This window comes from Xyrauchen texanus, chromosome 18 (assembly GCF_025860055.1).
Source record: "Xyrauchen texanus isolate HMW12.3.18 chromosome 18, RBS_HiC_50CHRs, whole genome shotgun sequence".
NCBI classification, from domain to species: domain Eukaryota; kingdom Metazoa; phylum Chordata; class Actinopteri; order Cypriniformes; family Catostomidae; genus Xyrauchen; species Xyrauchen texanus.
The window spans coordinates 23,086,909-23,102,836 of record NC_068293.1 but is presented as its reverse complement, the minus strand read 5'-3'; the positions used below and the strand labels follow the sequence as shown (position 1 = coordinate 23,102,836).

General features: G+C 37.3%; 2 protein-coding genes and 1 non-coding gene across 10 annotated transcripts in view; 1 reads left to right on the top strand and 2 right to left on the bottom strand.

Annotated features, from left to right (window-relative positions):
* LOC127659105 (leucine-rich repeat and calponin homology domain-containing protein 1-like) overlaps positions 1-3,908 on the bottom strand; it is an 80,001-nt gene extending 76,093 nt beyond the window's left edge. For all 6 annotated transcript variants that reach the window (XM_052148750.1, XM_052148752.1, XM_052148754.1 and 3 more), the window contains exon 1: positions 3,574-3,908. In XM_052148750.1, coding sequence (XP_052004710.1) covers positions 3,574-3,802 — 229 coding nt within the window. In that variant the 5' untranslated portion in view covers positions 3,803-3,908. The remainder of the gene's footprint in view (positions 1-3,573) is intronic.
* Positions 3,909-4,708: 800 nt separating this feature from the next.
* LOC127659247 (protein associated with UVRAG as autophagy enhancer-like) lies at positions 4,709-15,564 on the top strand. Of its 3 annotated transcripts, none has more exons than XR_007972511.1 (12): positions 4,709-4,804; positions 5,288-6,058; positions 7,804-7,972; positions 8,286-8,328; positions 8,417-8,549; positions 9,943-10,076; positions 10,368-10,432; positions 10,523-10,761; positions 11,347-11,408; positions 11,703-11,851; positions 12,262-12,352; positions 15,497-15,564. XR_007972511.1 is itself a non-coding variant. In XM_052148983.1 (12 exons), the coding sequence occupies exons 1-12, from the start codon at positions 4,802-4,804 to the stop codon at positions 12,687-12,689; spliced, it is 1,968 nt and encodes a 655-aa protein (XP_052004943.1). In that variant the 5' UTR covers positions 4,709-4,801; the 3' UTR covers positions 12,690-14,179. The 3 variants fall into 3 exon arrangements, 1 of the variants encoding a protein (XP_052004943.1); XR_007972510.1 differs by lacking the exon at positions 15,497-15,564 and adding an exon at positions 12,586-12,705; XM_052148983.1 differs by lacking the exon at positions 15,497-15,564 and adding an exon at positions 12,586-14,179 and having other exon boundaries at positions 11,703-11,856.
* Positions 13,163-13,272, bottom strand: trnal-caa (transfer RNA leucine (anticodon CAA)). The gene is made up of 2 exons: positions 13,235-13,272; positions 13,163-13,208 (listed from the first exon to the last, which is right to left on the bottom strand). It is a non-coding gene; the product is annotated as a tRNA-Leu (tRNA).
* Positions 15,565-15,928: the final 364 nt, after the last annotated feature.

The following is a 15,928-nucleotide window of genomic DNA, read 5'->3' as shown; positions in this document are numbered from 1 at the left end:
AATTCGCAAATGAGTTTCCCAGTACATTCAGTTTGTTCAGAAACAAGATGTCTCATCTCGTTCAGACTCAAGCGACCAACTTGTCTTGTTCAGTGAGGTATTCGTTCAGCAAATCAAATCAATAATATTCTCCTTCAAGGCCAGAACTCGCATGCTATTGGCTCGTGCTATAGTCTTTACAGTCATGAAAAGCCACCAAAGCAGTCTCACGCTTCCAAGTCGAGCTCATTGGCTTCTAAACCTACTTGCATAGGTTGACAGCAGAAGTAGGAGGTGAGAGAGAGAGAGAGGGAGAGGATGGATGGATTCACTTTAACAGCAAGTGCAGAAGAGCATCTCTTATCAATGAGAAGGTTGAGGAACTGGTCATACTATATGCAACTAGCAGTGGGTGGATGTATGTGTGGGGGAGTGTGTGGTAAGTAATTTGTTACATAAATGTAGTTGAGCATATAAAATGGCATTGAACTTTTCTCTGTCAAGATTCAAGATTCTCTCTCTTAAAGTGACTTATTAAAACAGCTGCCAAAAATATTACTGAAAGAGTTAATTTGACAAGCAAAATTCAATGTATCAAAATAAACAGCTAAATAAAATAAATACATATAATATTCACGTTTCTTATCACTCATGTTCCAATGATTTGTCGTCTAATACATGTGCCTAAAGTTGTTATGCTTCCCACACTGCGGTGCATTAAAAATTGTATTATAAATGTGTGCTTTCACTTTCAATTGTGTTGGAATTTTATATAAACCCTTCTTTGATGTGATGGGACTTTTCACAAAATACCTCAGTTCCTTAACAATTCTGCTACATGACACCCTTTCTGCATTCTACTGTTTAAACTCATTTATTGTAGGCCTATTAGGGGTGTAACGATACACTCAGCTCATGATTTGATATTACGGTACTGGGTTCACGATACAATACACATCATGATATTTTGAACAAAATTAAAAAAATTAAACAAATTCAAATAACAGATTTATTTCCAAAGCATTAACATTTTCAATAACTTTCTTTGTTGTATTTTAACCTTCTGTATGTAAATTAACAATTGACTAGGTGTCACTGAATAATAAAACTGAATTTTAACATGAAATTAGAATTAAGATAGCTGAAACCTAAGAGAGAAATTCTTAAAGCAGTAAAAGTGCAAAAATAAAAAACAAAACATTAAAACAAATATTGTTCTGTTCAAGTAAGTTCAACTCAACACAAACAGCTTGTGGGTTTGTTTAGGTTACTTACAGTTACAGTACACCAACATGCAAATGGAGTGACAAACACGCACACAAATGCAAATACACAGGTTCTCACACAATTAGTAATGCATGCATACCTGCTGTACAGGGGGCAGTGGTAGCTCAGCGGAACCTTGAGGCTCAGGGTTACTGATGCAACTAGCAGTGGGTGGATGTACTGACCAGAAGGTCGGGGGTTCAAGCCCCAGGACCACCAAGATGCCACTGTTGGGCCCTTGAGCAAGGCCCTTAACCCTATCTGCTCCAGGTATCACTGCACTGTATCATGGCTGACCCTGCACTCTGACCCCAGCTTAGCTAGGATATGTGAAAACTAATACATTTCACTGTATATATGCAAAAAAAAAAATGTGCGTATAATGTGTGACCAAAATAAAGGATTATATTCTATAAGCAATTGAAAACACCCAACAGTTGAAACTCTGTGTGAGACATTCTTCCCAAGAGTTGGTGGAGAGAGTGTAAGAGAGAGATAATGTATGTTTGTGAGTCCAACAAGTCTCAGCATGAAATATCTTGAAGCAGGAAAACTGACAATTTTTACATTTTTCAAAGAGTGAGTATGTTTAAGAGCAAAATAATCCTTTTTATATTGGATGTAGAAGCACAATCTTAACATGAAGACATTAATCTTAATGTGGCTCTTTCAAACAAGTATAATATGCATTATGACTTTTAATCCATCTTATGTTAACTCGATTAAAAAACAACATACCATTCACAGTGTAAAAGGGAAGGGTGGTGTAATGTAGGAGCTGTGTCAGCATAAGCAGATAAAAGTTATCACTTGTGTGGTCAATTACCAACACTCTTTACCTTCCAAATGTTATTGTGGACTGAATGCACGATTTCTTGCATTAAAGTACTTCAGGAAGAGCTTTTAAGAATGCTAGGAATTTGCAATTTCCACAACTTGCCCTTTCCTGTTTCCTATTTTAGCACTTCTTCTGTCTCCTGAGGGGAGTGTGTAGGAATTCACGAGGAATGGAAGCAGGTCTCCCACTCATGAACATTTCAAACTGTCAACTTGGCTTTTCCCACTGCCATTCATCATGACGACATACTAGATATATGACTGAAATCGACATCATAACAGGCAGGACTTTTAGATCCATGAATTTTGATTTGGGGTATTTTGATAAGAAGTAAGTTTTTTCACACAAGTGTTTCCTAAATGACACTGTAAGTAGGTTCAAGTTAATTATTTACGCTGGGCAACAAGGAAATTGTTATTGCCTTCACAGGTCTGTGGTGTACTGTTTCAAATGACACATAAGGTGATTCTCACAAACCTGAACCTGTCATAAAAACGTCCTGATCATATTTAACCCCAAATTAAAAATAAATAAATGATTTATATATACACACACACAGTATACTGTATATTGCATAAAAAAAATAAGAAAATTATTTTTAGCCCCAATTCTCATTACAGTACATTTGCTATTCAATTGTTTTTAATGACTTTTCTCATTACAGTACTACAATATATTTTTTACTGTATTTAATATATTACAGTAAAAAATGCTATTGTACAATGGAATACTCCTATGATGTATAAATACTTGAAATGTTTAATAATGTGTCGCTTTGCGTTTTTTTAAGTTGCAGTAATGAAATTTTGGGGTAAAATGTAGTAACTGTCATGAAAATAATGTCACACTCTTAAAGGCCCAAAGACAGGCTTCATTTTCTTATCTTAGTTTTGATTTTGGAGTAAAGAAGAACCATGACCTAATGCCGAACTTGCTTAGTGTAAATTCACTTTCATTTTATTGTTGCGTTCTGCTGATCTCCAAAAATGGAGATCTTTCTCCTGTCATTTGCGTAAAGCGATTTCCAGAGAACTCAGTATGAGGACAAGTTGGTCAAATAGGAAGTCTACATGGCTAGTCCTCTTCAACAACATTCTCTACTTCTGTCTCATACATCCTGAAATCATCATGATGTAGCGCGTTTATAAGGCATCTGAAGCCTGCAGTAGAAATGTACAGAAGCCCCATCTCTTCATCCCGACCCGCACTTTGGATACCTTCCTGTCCGCAACAACATCTACTTTATAACGTTTTTTCTCCATAGTGACACAGACGTTTAGTTTGTTTTGCTTCTGATTTAGTGGTCTATGCTGAAGTCCTTAAATATCCTACTGTTCTAAAAAAAAATTATAAATAAATCAAATAAATAAATAAAAAAGTGGCAACACATTTTGAGCAACATTACACTGAGGTTCCCCGTTTATTCTATTCTAAGCATCGAGTGCACAGCGTGCTTAACACAAATAAAGCATCATCATATTGTACTTTACCTGCTTCAACCGTATCCGTCAGGTCATAATTAGATGCTGTCTGAGGGAATTCTTTCAATTTTCTTGTGCTGAGGTTGAGAAAGCCGGAGTTCGCCGAATCCTCCAGAGCTCTCTCCAAGCCCCGGTTGAGGGGCAGGTTCGTGTTGGAACCGAGTCCGCTGAGGTTCGCCTGTAATGCGGCAGGAGGCAGCTGGGAGTGAAGACGGGACTCGGGTCCCAGCGTTGCCATATTCGCCCCGTCGGGGAAAATTTACAAAACGAGAGGCTCTGCGATCGGTATGTCCCAACGAGCTGTGCTGGCCTCAACAGAGGTGCGTGAATATCCTCTACAGCGCTATCTCACCATTCATAACGCGTCTGCGCAGTTTCTGTTTTGGAACCGAGAGCGTGCCAATAACGGATTTACTGAGCTGTACTACAGCGCCATCTGCTGTACATTATCAAAACCAGCAATGCATGTCGGGACGTTTTGTGCAGCATAATGTTATAAAAGATTACTTGTTAGAGAACAACGAAATGAAAACCCTTTCTTACAAAAATCGTATTTTATAAACATTTTTTTTTTATTAAGTACAAAATAAATGCACCATTCTCAAAAAACTATCATTTTAACCTCAGAGCTGTTCTTTTTTATTTTTTGACAACAATAGCCATAAAACAAATCATAGCCCCAGAGTGTGCTGTAAACAAAAGCTACATTTGTAACTTTTGCTATTATTGCAATATTTTTTTTATGTGACTAGAATCTAGCTGCACATTATGCGCAAACACAGTTCTGAAGCAAAGTGTCTTGAAGTTTGAAAGCTTACAATAAATCACCCAATTTACAAGCCAGTTTGTGTGGATGGCATAACTCTTCACTGTAATAACTGTAACTGCTGGCTTCAATAATGACCTTCCTATAATAGGGTACATGGACACCTAAAGGAACTTTAAATAAAAAAAGCTAAACATTTGCAGAAAACATAATAAATGCAATTCAGGCCATCATCTTACACTGTACCTACATCTTACTTGCTCTGCTCTTATTTTAGTCTTAATCAGTCTGTATTGAGGCAATTTTCACCATTACCTAATCAAGCAAGTGCAAAGCTGTTCTGCTTCTCTAAAGCAATCGAGCACTACCTCATTTACAGACCGAGGAAGTGAAAGAGTTTGACATGAAGCAGATCATATCATAAACTAAAGCAACAACTTTTCAACTAGTTTCTGAAAATTCAAATGAGATATGGTGAGTTGATTTTTTTTGTTTTTTAAAAGTTATGGTAAATTATTTTGATACTGCTAGATGGCTTTCAAATATTCAAGATGTCTATAAATGTCTAAAATGTACTAATCTCAGTTTAATCCCAAGTAGATACAGCTTTGAAGTTGTTGCAATTACATACATATATTAATTTAGTGTATTTTGAATTAAGTTAATATATCAAAATCTCAATGAAGTGATTATTAGAATCATTAGGAGTGGATATACATGTGGTATAACTTTCAATGAGGAGTTTGTAATTTTCCATATAAATCAATTTATTTATTATTACAATATAAAATCATCCAAGGGAATTCAATGGTAGTAATGCAAATCCAAACGTTTTTGAATAATCTACACCTGCTGGTTCACCTTGATGGATACAATAATCAACATTCAGACATTCACAAATGTTTCCCCCTGTATCCCTGATTATTTTACTGTCCTGTTCTCTCTCCTTTCCTCCAGTCAAATGACAAAACTAGCATCAACATTCCCAGAGAGCTGCACTTTGTTAACTGGTTAGTTAACTCTGATCACTCTAACACCACTAATGATGATATTGAAGAGTGTGAATGTGATCCTCCAGTTAGTGACTGGGACTCCTGCCTGCTCGACCCTGAGGAACAGTACCACCTGCCCCGGAGCAGTCCTGTCATATCCCGCAAGAGGCTTAACATAGAACTAGAGACAGAAACACAGTCATCTCCTACTGGAATGGCTTTGACACCTCCAGTCCACAATAGAGCAGAAATATCTGCCTCTCCATCAACAACAGTGAACAACAATTCAGATCTACATACACTGGAACAGCTGAATAACTCAGATAAATGGGAACAACTTTCAGTTGTACCAAACAAAGCTTTAGTATCTGTGCCAGATATAAACAAAGATGCATCCTCTCTTCCAGGTTGCCTTGATTACTGCAATTTGCCCAAGGTGTCTATAGGACAGTCAAAGTTTCACACACATAATTGTGGTACAGGTTTAATTTCAACTGTTTCTCAAGAGTCTCAGCTTCCCAGTCACTCTACTGGGAAGCTCAGCTTTGAGACTGTTTCTAGAAGATTGAGGGTCCCACAAAATAAGGGCCTCCAGCTAGGACCTAAAAGAAGAGCCTTTTCTGACATTACATCAGTATCTGGTCAGAGGAGCTCAGGCCAAGCTAAGAAATGTGGGTCATTTGTTGATGTACACTCCACTGAAGACCTCTATAGGAGCAGTTTGGACTTAGACCAGGTATGTGTGTGTTTTGGGGGGATATGGGGTATGGTTTACGGGATATGGTTAGGGAATAGAAAATATTATTAGCTCAAAATAAAAAACATTAGAAGACAATGTTAAGTCCTATCCATGACTGAAAACAAACACATATGTGTATGGGTGACAGAATATGGGTGACATATTTTATTAACCTGCAATGTTTGTTAAAGGGTAACTAAACCTTAAACCAACTTTTTTTAGTTAATGATCTGTAAGCATGGGGCTTTATTAGTACTGGTCATTGATTCAAGTAATTTTTTTGACATTTGTGTATAAAGTGTTTTAATTCTACAATATATGGTGTAAAAACGTCTGAGTGCTGCCCTCTTCAGGTTGAACGGTGGCTACTGCAGTTGAATTTTCCTATTGGCTGTTGCGGTACTTCGTGACGTAAGCGGTGACAGCTGACGTAAGCAGGTTCCAGCCATTGTTGCCAACTTAGCGACTTTTCAGACCCCTTTAGCGACATTTTTTCAAAAAAGCGACTAGCGACAAATCTAGCGACTTTTTGGACAAACCTTAGCAACTTTCCAAATTCCAAATATCGCCAGTACTGCAAGCGTGAGGTCTTACTTCCCCGCTGCGTCTGCTCTGTTCAGTGAGCGGCTGAGAGGAGCAGCACATTCCGTTGACTGCACGCCAGCGGACATAGACATGAATGAGCTGTGCATGTGCACGCTGTGTTAGCAGGAACCAATCAGTGATCACATAGCAGCTGCCTTCTCCTTTGTTTTAATTCAAAACATTTAATTTGACCGTTTTTTCTTGGCATGCGCTTATATTCACTACTAATCAGAGTTTTAGTTCATTCCGGTTCGGTTTCTGAACTCTCCGACTTCAGATCGTATATTTACAGACTCTATACATTTTACTTATCCAAACACAACAATAAACCTTCTTCAAACTCATAAACATGTAGCGTTAGCTAAGTTCCGTTCCGTTGTCTAACAGAAAATATGTAATTGAGAACCGTTTTACTGGACATTCGGCTATATACTTATATAAAAACAGTATGAGCACGGTTTAGGGGAGATAACCGTTATTATAAACTGAAGTAGGCTACAGTACCGACAAATTAGGCAGAATGCAAATACGACGCGATGACGTCATTAATATGCTAATGACGCATGACGTCATCTGGCGACATTTAGCTACTTTTCGAGCAGGCTTTAGCTACTTTCCATTGAAAATAGTTGGCAACACTGGTTCCAGCTCACCACGCCAGATTCATGTACATGTCGTCTTGCGACCGTGTGAGGAATAATAATAACAGAGTCTGACAGCAGCTGTCAATTAATCCGTCACTACGAGTCTCAGGTGCCCCCCCCCAGTAATATGGTACTCTATCATTAGCTTAGTATTAAAACAATAGAAGTAAATGGGAAATTTGTGCATATGTTGCTTAAAAAAACAGCATAGATGATAATGATGATGAGGAAGAAGTTGATGGTACTGATGATTATGGTGTTTCTATTTAAGAGCTCTTGCATTATCATGGCAACAAAGTAAAGTGTGTGGGAAACACTTTACAGTGTCTGTGTTACACATATTATACGTTACAATAATTAATTACTATAGTAATAACAATATGTAGTACAAGCAGCTATGCAACATAATTACACAGTAAATACAAATAGTTCATTAGTAATTACTCAGTAAAAACACTGTAAAATAAAGCTTGACCAGTGTATATGTTTGCATATGTCTGTGTTTGTGTGTAGGAGAATGCTCATTTTGTAGTTGTGGATATGGTGCTGGAAGTGCTCGAGACTGTGAAATGGGTTGTGTGTCTGCGACAATTAAACAGCACAAATCCTTATCAAGATGGATATAACACACACAACACCACAAAAACTGACTCAATCTCCTCCTTTGACAGCTGGTTTGAGGGTAAGATCAAATTGTGTTGCAATATTGGCAGAATTCACAAAGCCTTGTGTCATCCACTTGTGATGAGGTCTTGGTAATGATCAGATACTGTAGCTGCTGAGCTGACCTCTTTAAAACTAACAAGTCATCACAAAAAAGGATTTACTTCTGCAGAGATTTTGCTGAAATCAATTTTCAGACTGTGTTTGTTCTGCCAATGATTAAAATATTGTCCACTTATGCAGAATCATTTATAAAGAAACGATTTTGTGTTGTTCAAACAGGAATTAATTTCTTTCTCTTTTTTTTTATTTTTATTTCTTATCTCTTCCAGACGACAGCGCCCCAAACAGATATTCTTTGGCTTCTTTTGAGAGGTATGCTGAATTCTGCCTGTACAAAGTCAGTAACCATTTTTAATTTTAGTTGCATAATTTCTAGTTAAGATTTGTTTGTATTGTGCAGTCCTATGCAGAGCTCCAGAACGCCATGCTCTGCAGAACATTTAGCCCATCATTTGGTGTCAGAGTTCAGGAAGCAGTGGTTCCCCTCTGAGCAACTGCATAACCCTGGCAACCTCACCTCAGCTCTGCAGGAAGTGAGAGTGGTTAAGCATAAACACATTCATACAACGAGCACATACAGGTGCAGCTAGAAATACACATACAGTACATATCAGGGTGGACTGGTGACACATACAGACACTCACACACAGTATGCTTGTGACACAGTAGGGGAGATTTAACATTTACAAATTCTACAAGGCTCACTTGGAAACTTGGTCAATATCAGCGTTCTGTGGTCAAATACTGTATGTTTATATAATGACTGCTAAACTGTAAAATGGACCGTTGTCCCTGGCTACTATTCTCCTGCGTGAGTCCAATATTGCGGTGCCATTTGCGTCTCACTGACTTAAAATTTGTGATTACAACTTTGAAAAAAAAAAAAAAAAAGAATGTCTCTTGTCCCTCCGCTCTGGGACTACACTTTAAATGAAAAATAAACATTAAAGTACTTAAAAAAAATGTGTAGCTTCATTGTTTGTATTATGCTTAAAACACATTTGGTCTTGAGTAATTCATTATTAGTGAGAAAATATTAAGTATATGCTAAAAACTCATTCAAGTGTAACAGGGTTGAGTAATGGTAAAAAATAAATAAATAAATAAATAAATAAATAAATAAAACATTATAAGGATTCTAGCTAAAAGCATGGTTACTTAGATTAAATGCTGATAATTCTCAGAAAGTTACGTTTAATTTTCAAGAGGTGAAGGGCCTAAAAGCAGCCTGATCGCACAGTGAAATCGGAAAGAGTAGGTTGAATTTTCTTTAGCAGAAATCTGTATATTCTGACTGAAATTTAAAACACTGCCTCCAGTGGTCAAAGCGGTAAGTACTGTAGGACTTACAGGCTTCATTTATGTCCAGGAGAGGTAACCTAAAGCTAGTTGTGAAGTGAGTTCCACCACGTGGGAAGGTAAACACTGAAACCGATGAAAAAATGGTTCGGAATGACATACCTCCCATACTAATCTTACTACTTCAGCCATATATGTCTATGGCAGAACTAGTAAGAGTAGTATGGTAGTATTCCATTCCAAACTCAGCCTATATCTGATGGGAAATGCAGATCCTAGGGTACCAGAATGTCAGAAACAGCATGCAGACTTCCTGTGTGATCATCTTGTTAAAAGTTTCTGCAACCTCCTACACTGTTAGTTTAGTGTTTTCCATAGCGTTCCATTGTCTCTTTCTTCTCACATAGCCTAATAAAACCATTTTAATTCAAATCAGTCCATTTATTAATTTAATTGGTTAATAGCAATTTTTTAAGTAGGATAATGCACAGTCAGCTGATCATTATCATAACATAAAACTCCTCATAATGACACCAGTACTGATCACCCTGTCTTGGATTATTTTAAAATAATGACCAGCTGACTACATTATCCCTTACATTTGGGTTCTAACTGTCTCTTCCACAGGTCTCTGTCCCCATGATGGCAGGGGACATGGTCAATCTAACTGAAGAGATCAGGCAGAAGAGCAGGATGAGAGGAACATTAACCTGGGCTCCACCCAGATTTCAAATCATCTTCTGTGTTCAACCAACACACAGGTGAGAAAGGCCACCACATACACACAGTACCAGATCACCACTCATTGAAATGCTTAGACGACTGATTGTTTTCTTAAAGGGATAATTCTGCTAAAAATGCAATAATTTTACGAACTCTTGTGTTGTTCCAAACCCGTATGACTTTAGTGGAACACAACAGGCAGAATGTTAGCCATTCACTTTGTCTACATTTGTTTTCCATATAATGAAATTGAAAGGTGATTGAGGCAAACATTCTGCCTGATGATGACAGATGATCAGAATCATTAAAACAGTTTATCTGTTCTCTAGACGCAGTGATGTCATTGCTTCCCAGCATTTCTTGTGTGCAGGATGTGGCACTGAAGTAGACCCCAGTCAGTAATGCTCCCAATCTGTTCCTAATGTGCTCTGAAGACTTTACTTTGCACTCCTCTGACATTAAACTATTGCTCCTCTCTCCCAAGGGTATTTAAAGAAATTGCGGTATTGTGACTACCTGGGTAGATACTTTTGTGATGGTTGCCATGGTGGTGGCGAATCAGTGATTCCAGGTCGGGTTCTGAGTAACTGGGATTTTGCACGATATCCGGTCTGCCATTTCTCCAGGCTGTTACTGGACTCCATATGGCAGCAACCGCTCTTCAAAATCACAAGTTTGGCAAAGAACCTCTACAGCCAGGCCAAAGAGCTACAGCGTTTCAGGGTGAATGTTTCACTCTGCTCAGGCACAATATAGGCCTTGATGACTTGCACTGAAAAGCTGCACTTCATAACAATCACAGATCAATAACACTGTAAACTGGATTTTGTTCAAGGTTCCAGTGTTGTGCAGTTCATGAATTTCCCTATTGTTAAGTGATTACTAAAAAAATGTATGGTAACACCTTACAGTAAGGTTTCATATGTTAACATTAGTTCACAGCATTAGTTAACATGATCAGTCATTTTACACCACTTATTCATCTTGGTAAACGTTAATTGCTACACTGTTTTTATAAGTTAAATGCTAACATTAGTTAATACATTATGAACTAACAATTGGCTAAGCCACATTCAAGGCTATTGTAAAATAGTGACCACAGATCAGTTGAATTCAAAATTAATGTGCCTCAGATTCTCAGTATGTATTTTAACTGTAATATTTTTCACTGTAAGTTCTGTTTATAAAGTGCTAGGATGCTTTTTGGCCTGTGCATAAGGTAGAGTGTCTTACTGAGGAAATATCCATCAACGAGGTAGCCAGATTTATTTACTCACATGATGTTTATTGCATGTTCTCTTCTTTTAGGATCTACAGGAGCAACTAATATCCATCAAAAAGCTTCTGAGCACATGCAGACTATCAGCTGGGTGATTTGTTTCTCTCCTTTTCCCAGCCTTCTTATTCCTGCCACTTGCTCTTGTGATTTTCAATATAGTTTTCATAATGCACATTTTTAGAAGTGCTCAACTTTTCTATCTACACATGATACAGAGAGAGATCATTCTAACTTAACACAATTAACCTGTCATTGTCCTGAAACAATCGTGAATGAACTATTCAATTTAATGTTTGCTGAAGAGAGCATTGTTAAACTGTACGTATGGGGTGGGTACAGTATGTTACAAGTTTGTTTTTTTTTTACCTCTTTTTTCTGTAATCAGAGTCTGTGCTGAGTTTGAACAAATTCCTTCTCACTTGATGGGGGAACTCCACCTCTTCTCCATGGATGACCTCATCAGGGTGAAAAAGGGTCAGCTCTGTATCACAGCAAGAGCCATAATGCAGTCTGCCACTGCTCACATAGACAATTGTGAGGTTTGTCCAAATGAAGCTCACTATTAGGAGACATGTAAACAGCTTTCTTGGAAATTAGTTCAAAAATGGTGCATTATTATAAATTCCCTCTTAAGCTGCCAGTAATGGATTAACAGGGCACACTGACTGCTGTAGAATCTATACCAACATCTACATTTTTGTCTGCTTTCTGTGTGGTTTTGTGTCATAACAAGACATTTGGGCTCTAAAGTGTGAGTGTGTGTGTGTGTGTGTGTGTGTGTGTGTGTGTGTGTGTGTGTGTGTGTGTGTGTGTGTGTGTGTGTGTGTGTGTGTGTATACTGTAAATAAAAGGAAATGATAATAATATACTTGTGGTCCACATTATTATTTATTTATTTTACAGAGAGTGTTTGTAACAGTCACGTTCTCTCTTATGTTCCTCAGCTGTGTCAGGCAAAAGGTTTTATCTGTGAGTTCTGTCACGGGAAGGAAGTGATTTTCCCTTTTCAGAGAGACACCTGTACCCGCTGCCCAGGTCAGACATCAACACACTGCAAGCATTTCCAAACACCCTGTTACTGTAATAATAATGCTCAGATTTTAAAATGTAGCTTTTGTCTGGTGTCATTTAATAGCACATTTTCTGTTCACCTGAAATTAGTTTAAAATGCTTTGATCATTTTATCATGTGATATGGGATCTCACAACAGATTAAGTTGCATTCCATTATTACATAAAATAACACATGCCTCATATGTGCTTTTGTAGATTGCAAAGCCTGTTTCCACATCTCATGTTTCCGCAATGAAGCATGTCCAAAATGCACCCGACTCCTGAAACGAAAAAAGATCCAGGAAGCCACAAATTCATAAAATCTTCGTATTTTGCTGCATTATAAAAGTGGACACTTTCAGGTGTTTATAGCCCTTGAAGAGTTTAATTGTTTATAAATACATTAATGTGTTATATTTTGTAATTTTGTATAGCACAGATAAAAGACATTTTCATATTTGTAATCAGAGCTCTTGATGACTTTGTACATGATTTTCCTCAAGAAGCATTAGCCAGTAAGAAGAGAAGAGACATGGCATATTGCTGGATAGGTTATATGATCTGACCGTGTACATCTGAAAATGTTACCACTGTCACAAGAAAAAAATGAAATTTGGTCTTAAAATGTTATCTTATATTCTTCAACTTTAAGAAGAAACAAAATGTTATTAGCACCAGTTTCATTGGATTTAGTAAGTTTTAATTAGTAAATTCAACTTCATCTATGTTCGTTTTCAAAATTTTGCAGTGAATTTGAATTCCCGGTAAATTTCCATGATTAGGCGAAAATGATTGTCAGAAGTGGGATTCGAACCCACGCCTCCATTCGGAGACCAGAAACCCCATTCTACTGGAAGGTTTTCACCTTGAGTCTGGCGCCTTAGACCGCTCGGCCATCCTGACATGCGTCATGATGTGAATAACAGGCTTTATGGCTTCTCACTTGAGTAACGATAAACGATTGTTCAAGATAGTGTTGTTTATATGATTACTGTTTTTTTTCCTTGCGTGTGGTTAGCCAGGATTGCACTGAATGTTATTTTCTAAATGCATTCTGAATCCGTCACCACACCATCGAGATTTAACATTAAAACAACTACTTTTCTTCAACTACACACATTTCGGTTAAGATAACATAATATTAACGATGTCTACAAGCAGACTTGAATCTCACATGCGACTCGAACGCTAACGTTAGCGTCAGGCTATGTGTTTGAATTGAAAACGTTACTTACTGAACCGCATACAGAGACAGCGCAGTCAATGAAAATTGAGAAATTAGTAAAACCGTAATTCATGCGTTTGTTTGTAGCCTAGAGGTAAGGATCGCATCTAGATCTGTCTTTGAGAGATTTTATTGACAGAGCGTTGATGAACAAAACGTCTTGGTCATAATCTGTCTGTCTATGTCTTTATTGATATCTTATGAGCATTAATGAAAAAAAGTATTATCTTGGTCATAATCTGTCTGTCTATGTCTTTATATCTTATGAGCATTAATGAAAAAAGTATTATCTTGGTCATAATCTGTCTGTTTGTGTCTTTATTGATAGCTTATGAGCGTTAATGAAAAAAATCATTAACATGGTATTAACATGGTCATAAAAAATGGTGGCTTGACGCTGCAATACATGGGGCACAAAAATGAGCTTTGCATAACCAATCGGAAATGTGTAGTTACGCTCCGGCCCCTTGGATGGAGCACCATACCTGAAAAAGACTAAGGAAAAATTTGGGCTGATAGGGAACAATTTCAAACCTCTGTCCCTAACAGAAAGTATCAAATTGTCATCATTTCAATGACTGCCCTTTTAAAGCCTAAACATAAGTAATGGAATTCATTGGAATGTTTTTTCAATTGCCAATAAACAAGAATCTGACATTGGAATAAGATGTTAGTTTCTTTTCTGTATCCATCAAGTTCTTTATAAATAAAGAAAAGTTCTTAAGTTTCCGAAACACTCTTCTCCATCTTTCACAGACACAGATTCCCTTCTCAAATTCCTTTCTTGAAGCACACATTTCCGGTGAGGAAATAAAAATAAAATGATTAACCCTGTGTCCTGTCCTTCTGCAGGCAATAATAAATACTGTTACAATTAAACAAAACCCGAGGTAACTGCAACCATTCCACAATATTCAAAATACTTTGATGCATTTGCATGTACAATCAATATCCAGAGTGAAAAAAATAAATAAAAAATAGCAGCAAGTAAAATACAAAATAAAAATGTCCACATTACCATCATTCTGTCTGCTAAACATGTCTGTCTCATCAGTCTTATTGAGACTATTCTATATTTACAGCTTTAGTTGAATTAAACTCTGCATGCAAACATATTTAACATTTTCATGACATTCTTTTTTTTTTCATTTACTGAAAATGTCATTACACTGGAGTGACACTCTTGAGACATACTCACATCAGAGTATTTGAATGGTGTCTTTAGCCTCATTTGAATGAAATTATAATGCAATATGAGACATATCTGATCTGTTACTACATTGTCAATTGGTCACTCTCAGGGTCACTCTCAGGGTTAAGTCTCTTACCAAAGGCATAGTGTCATAAAGTGGCACAGTCTTTTCGGGGAAACTATAGCCATTTAATACTAACTGACTGAAAAAAAAAGACTGAGTAATCCGCAACTTAGATTTAGCTAAAAGTCAAAGTCAAACACACACAAAAACACTGTCACATGCAGTGTGTGATGGCCCCACAGAGATGGGTTTCCTGGAGAGATGCTCATCATGCACTGATGAAAGAGCAACAGGGGTCTGATGTCAATGCACTGTAATGCAGACTCTGATTGATGGCAGTCATCCACAGTTAGGGGTTAATGGAACCCGGTATGGCTCTTTGCTTTTGGCCCCATAATCCATTTGCCTTCATTTAAAACATTTTGTATTTGTCAGTTCTTCTTTTCTTTCTGCCCTCTCTCTCCTCACTCTTTGTTTTTCTCACCATCCTCTGGAGGGTTTTTGTCATCCTTGTCCTTCATATTATTATTTTTTTTTATTAAAACATTTTCTATTATTGTTATTACTGAGCGACTTTCACATGTCAATAGGAATGGGATATTCGTGAGTCCTTTTTTTTTTTTTACCGAAATTTTTCAAACTCTAGCTTACAGATGCCGAAACATCTGTGAAAACGAAGCGAATTATCTGCTGAGTTATCTTGAAAAGTCGAAAACAACCAGTTTATTCAATGTGAAGATGGAAAAGTGCTCCAAAATTCCTGAATATGGAGATTCTGGTGAGTGAAAAGTAAAGTTATTTTATTTAAGGAAAAAAAATAACCTTCTCATAAAATGCTTGTATAAGGATCACATCCACTCTGGGTGCGCTAATTTATACTGTCAACTGAAGCTTAACAACTTCCTTACAATATTGCTAGGACTGATCAGCTTTCAGGGGACTGTTGTCAGACCGAAGCCTCCAAAGAAACCAGACAACACTGTGGGTCTATTGCCGCAGATACAACAGGTGAAGTCTGGTACTGATGCATCATATCACTATTCATCAAGATCTGATTGATGTCTGCTCAACAAATAAC

What these genes read in the sequence shown, in the direction of transcription:
- LOC127659247 (XM_052148983.1), top strand. An exon ending in TGTGTTCAACCAACACACAG is followed by an intron (nt 10,077 to 10,367) that starts GTGAGAAAGGCC and finishes TCTGTTCTCTAG; the next exon opens with ACGCAGTGATGTCATTGCTT. An exon ending in CTCACATAGACAATTGTGAG is followed by an intron (nt 11,857 to 12,261) that starts GTTTGTCCAAAT and finishes TATGTTCCTCAG; the next exon opens with CTGTGTCAGGCAAAAGGTTT.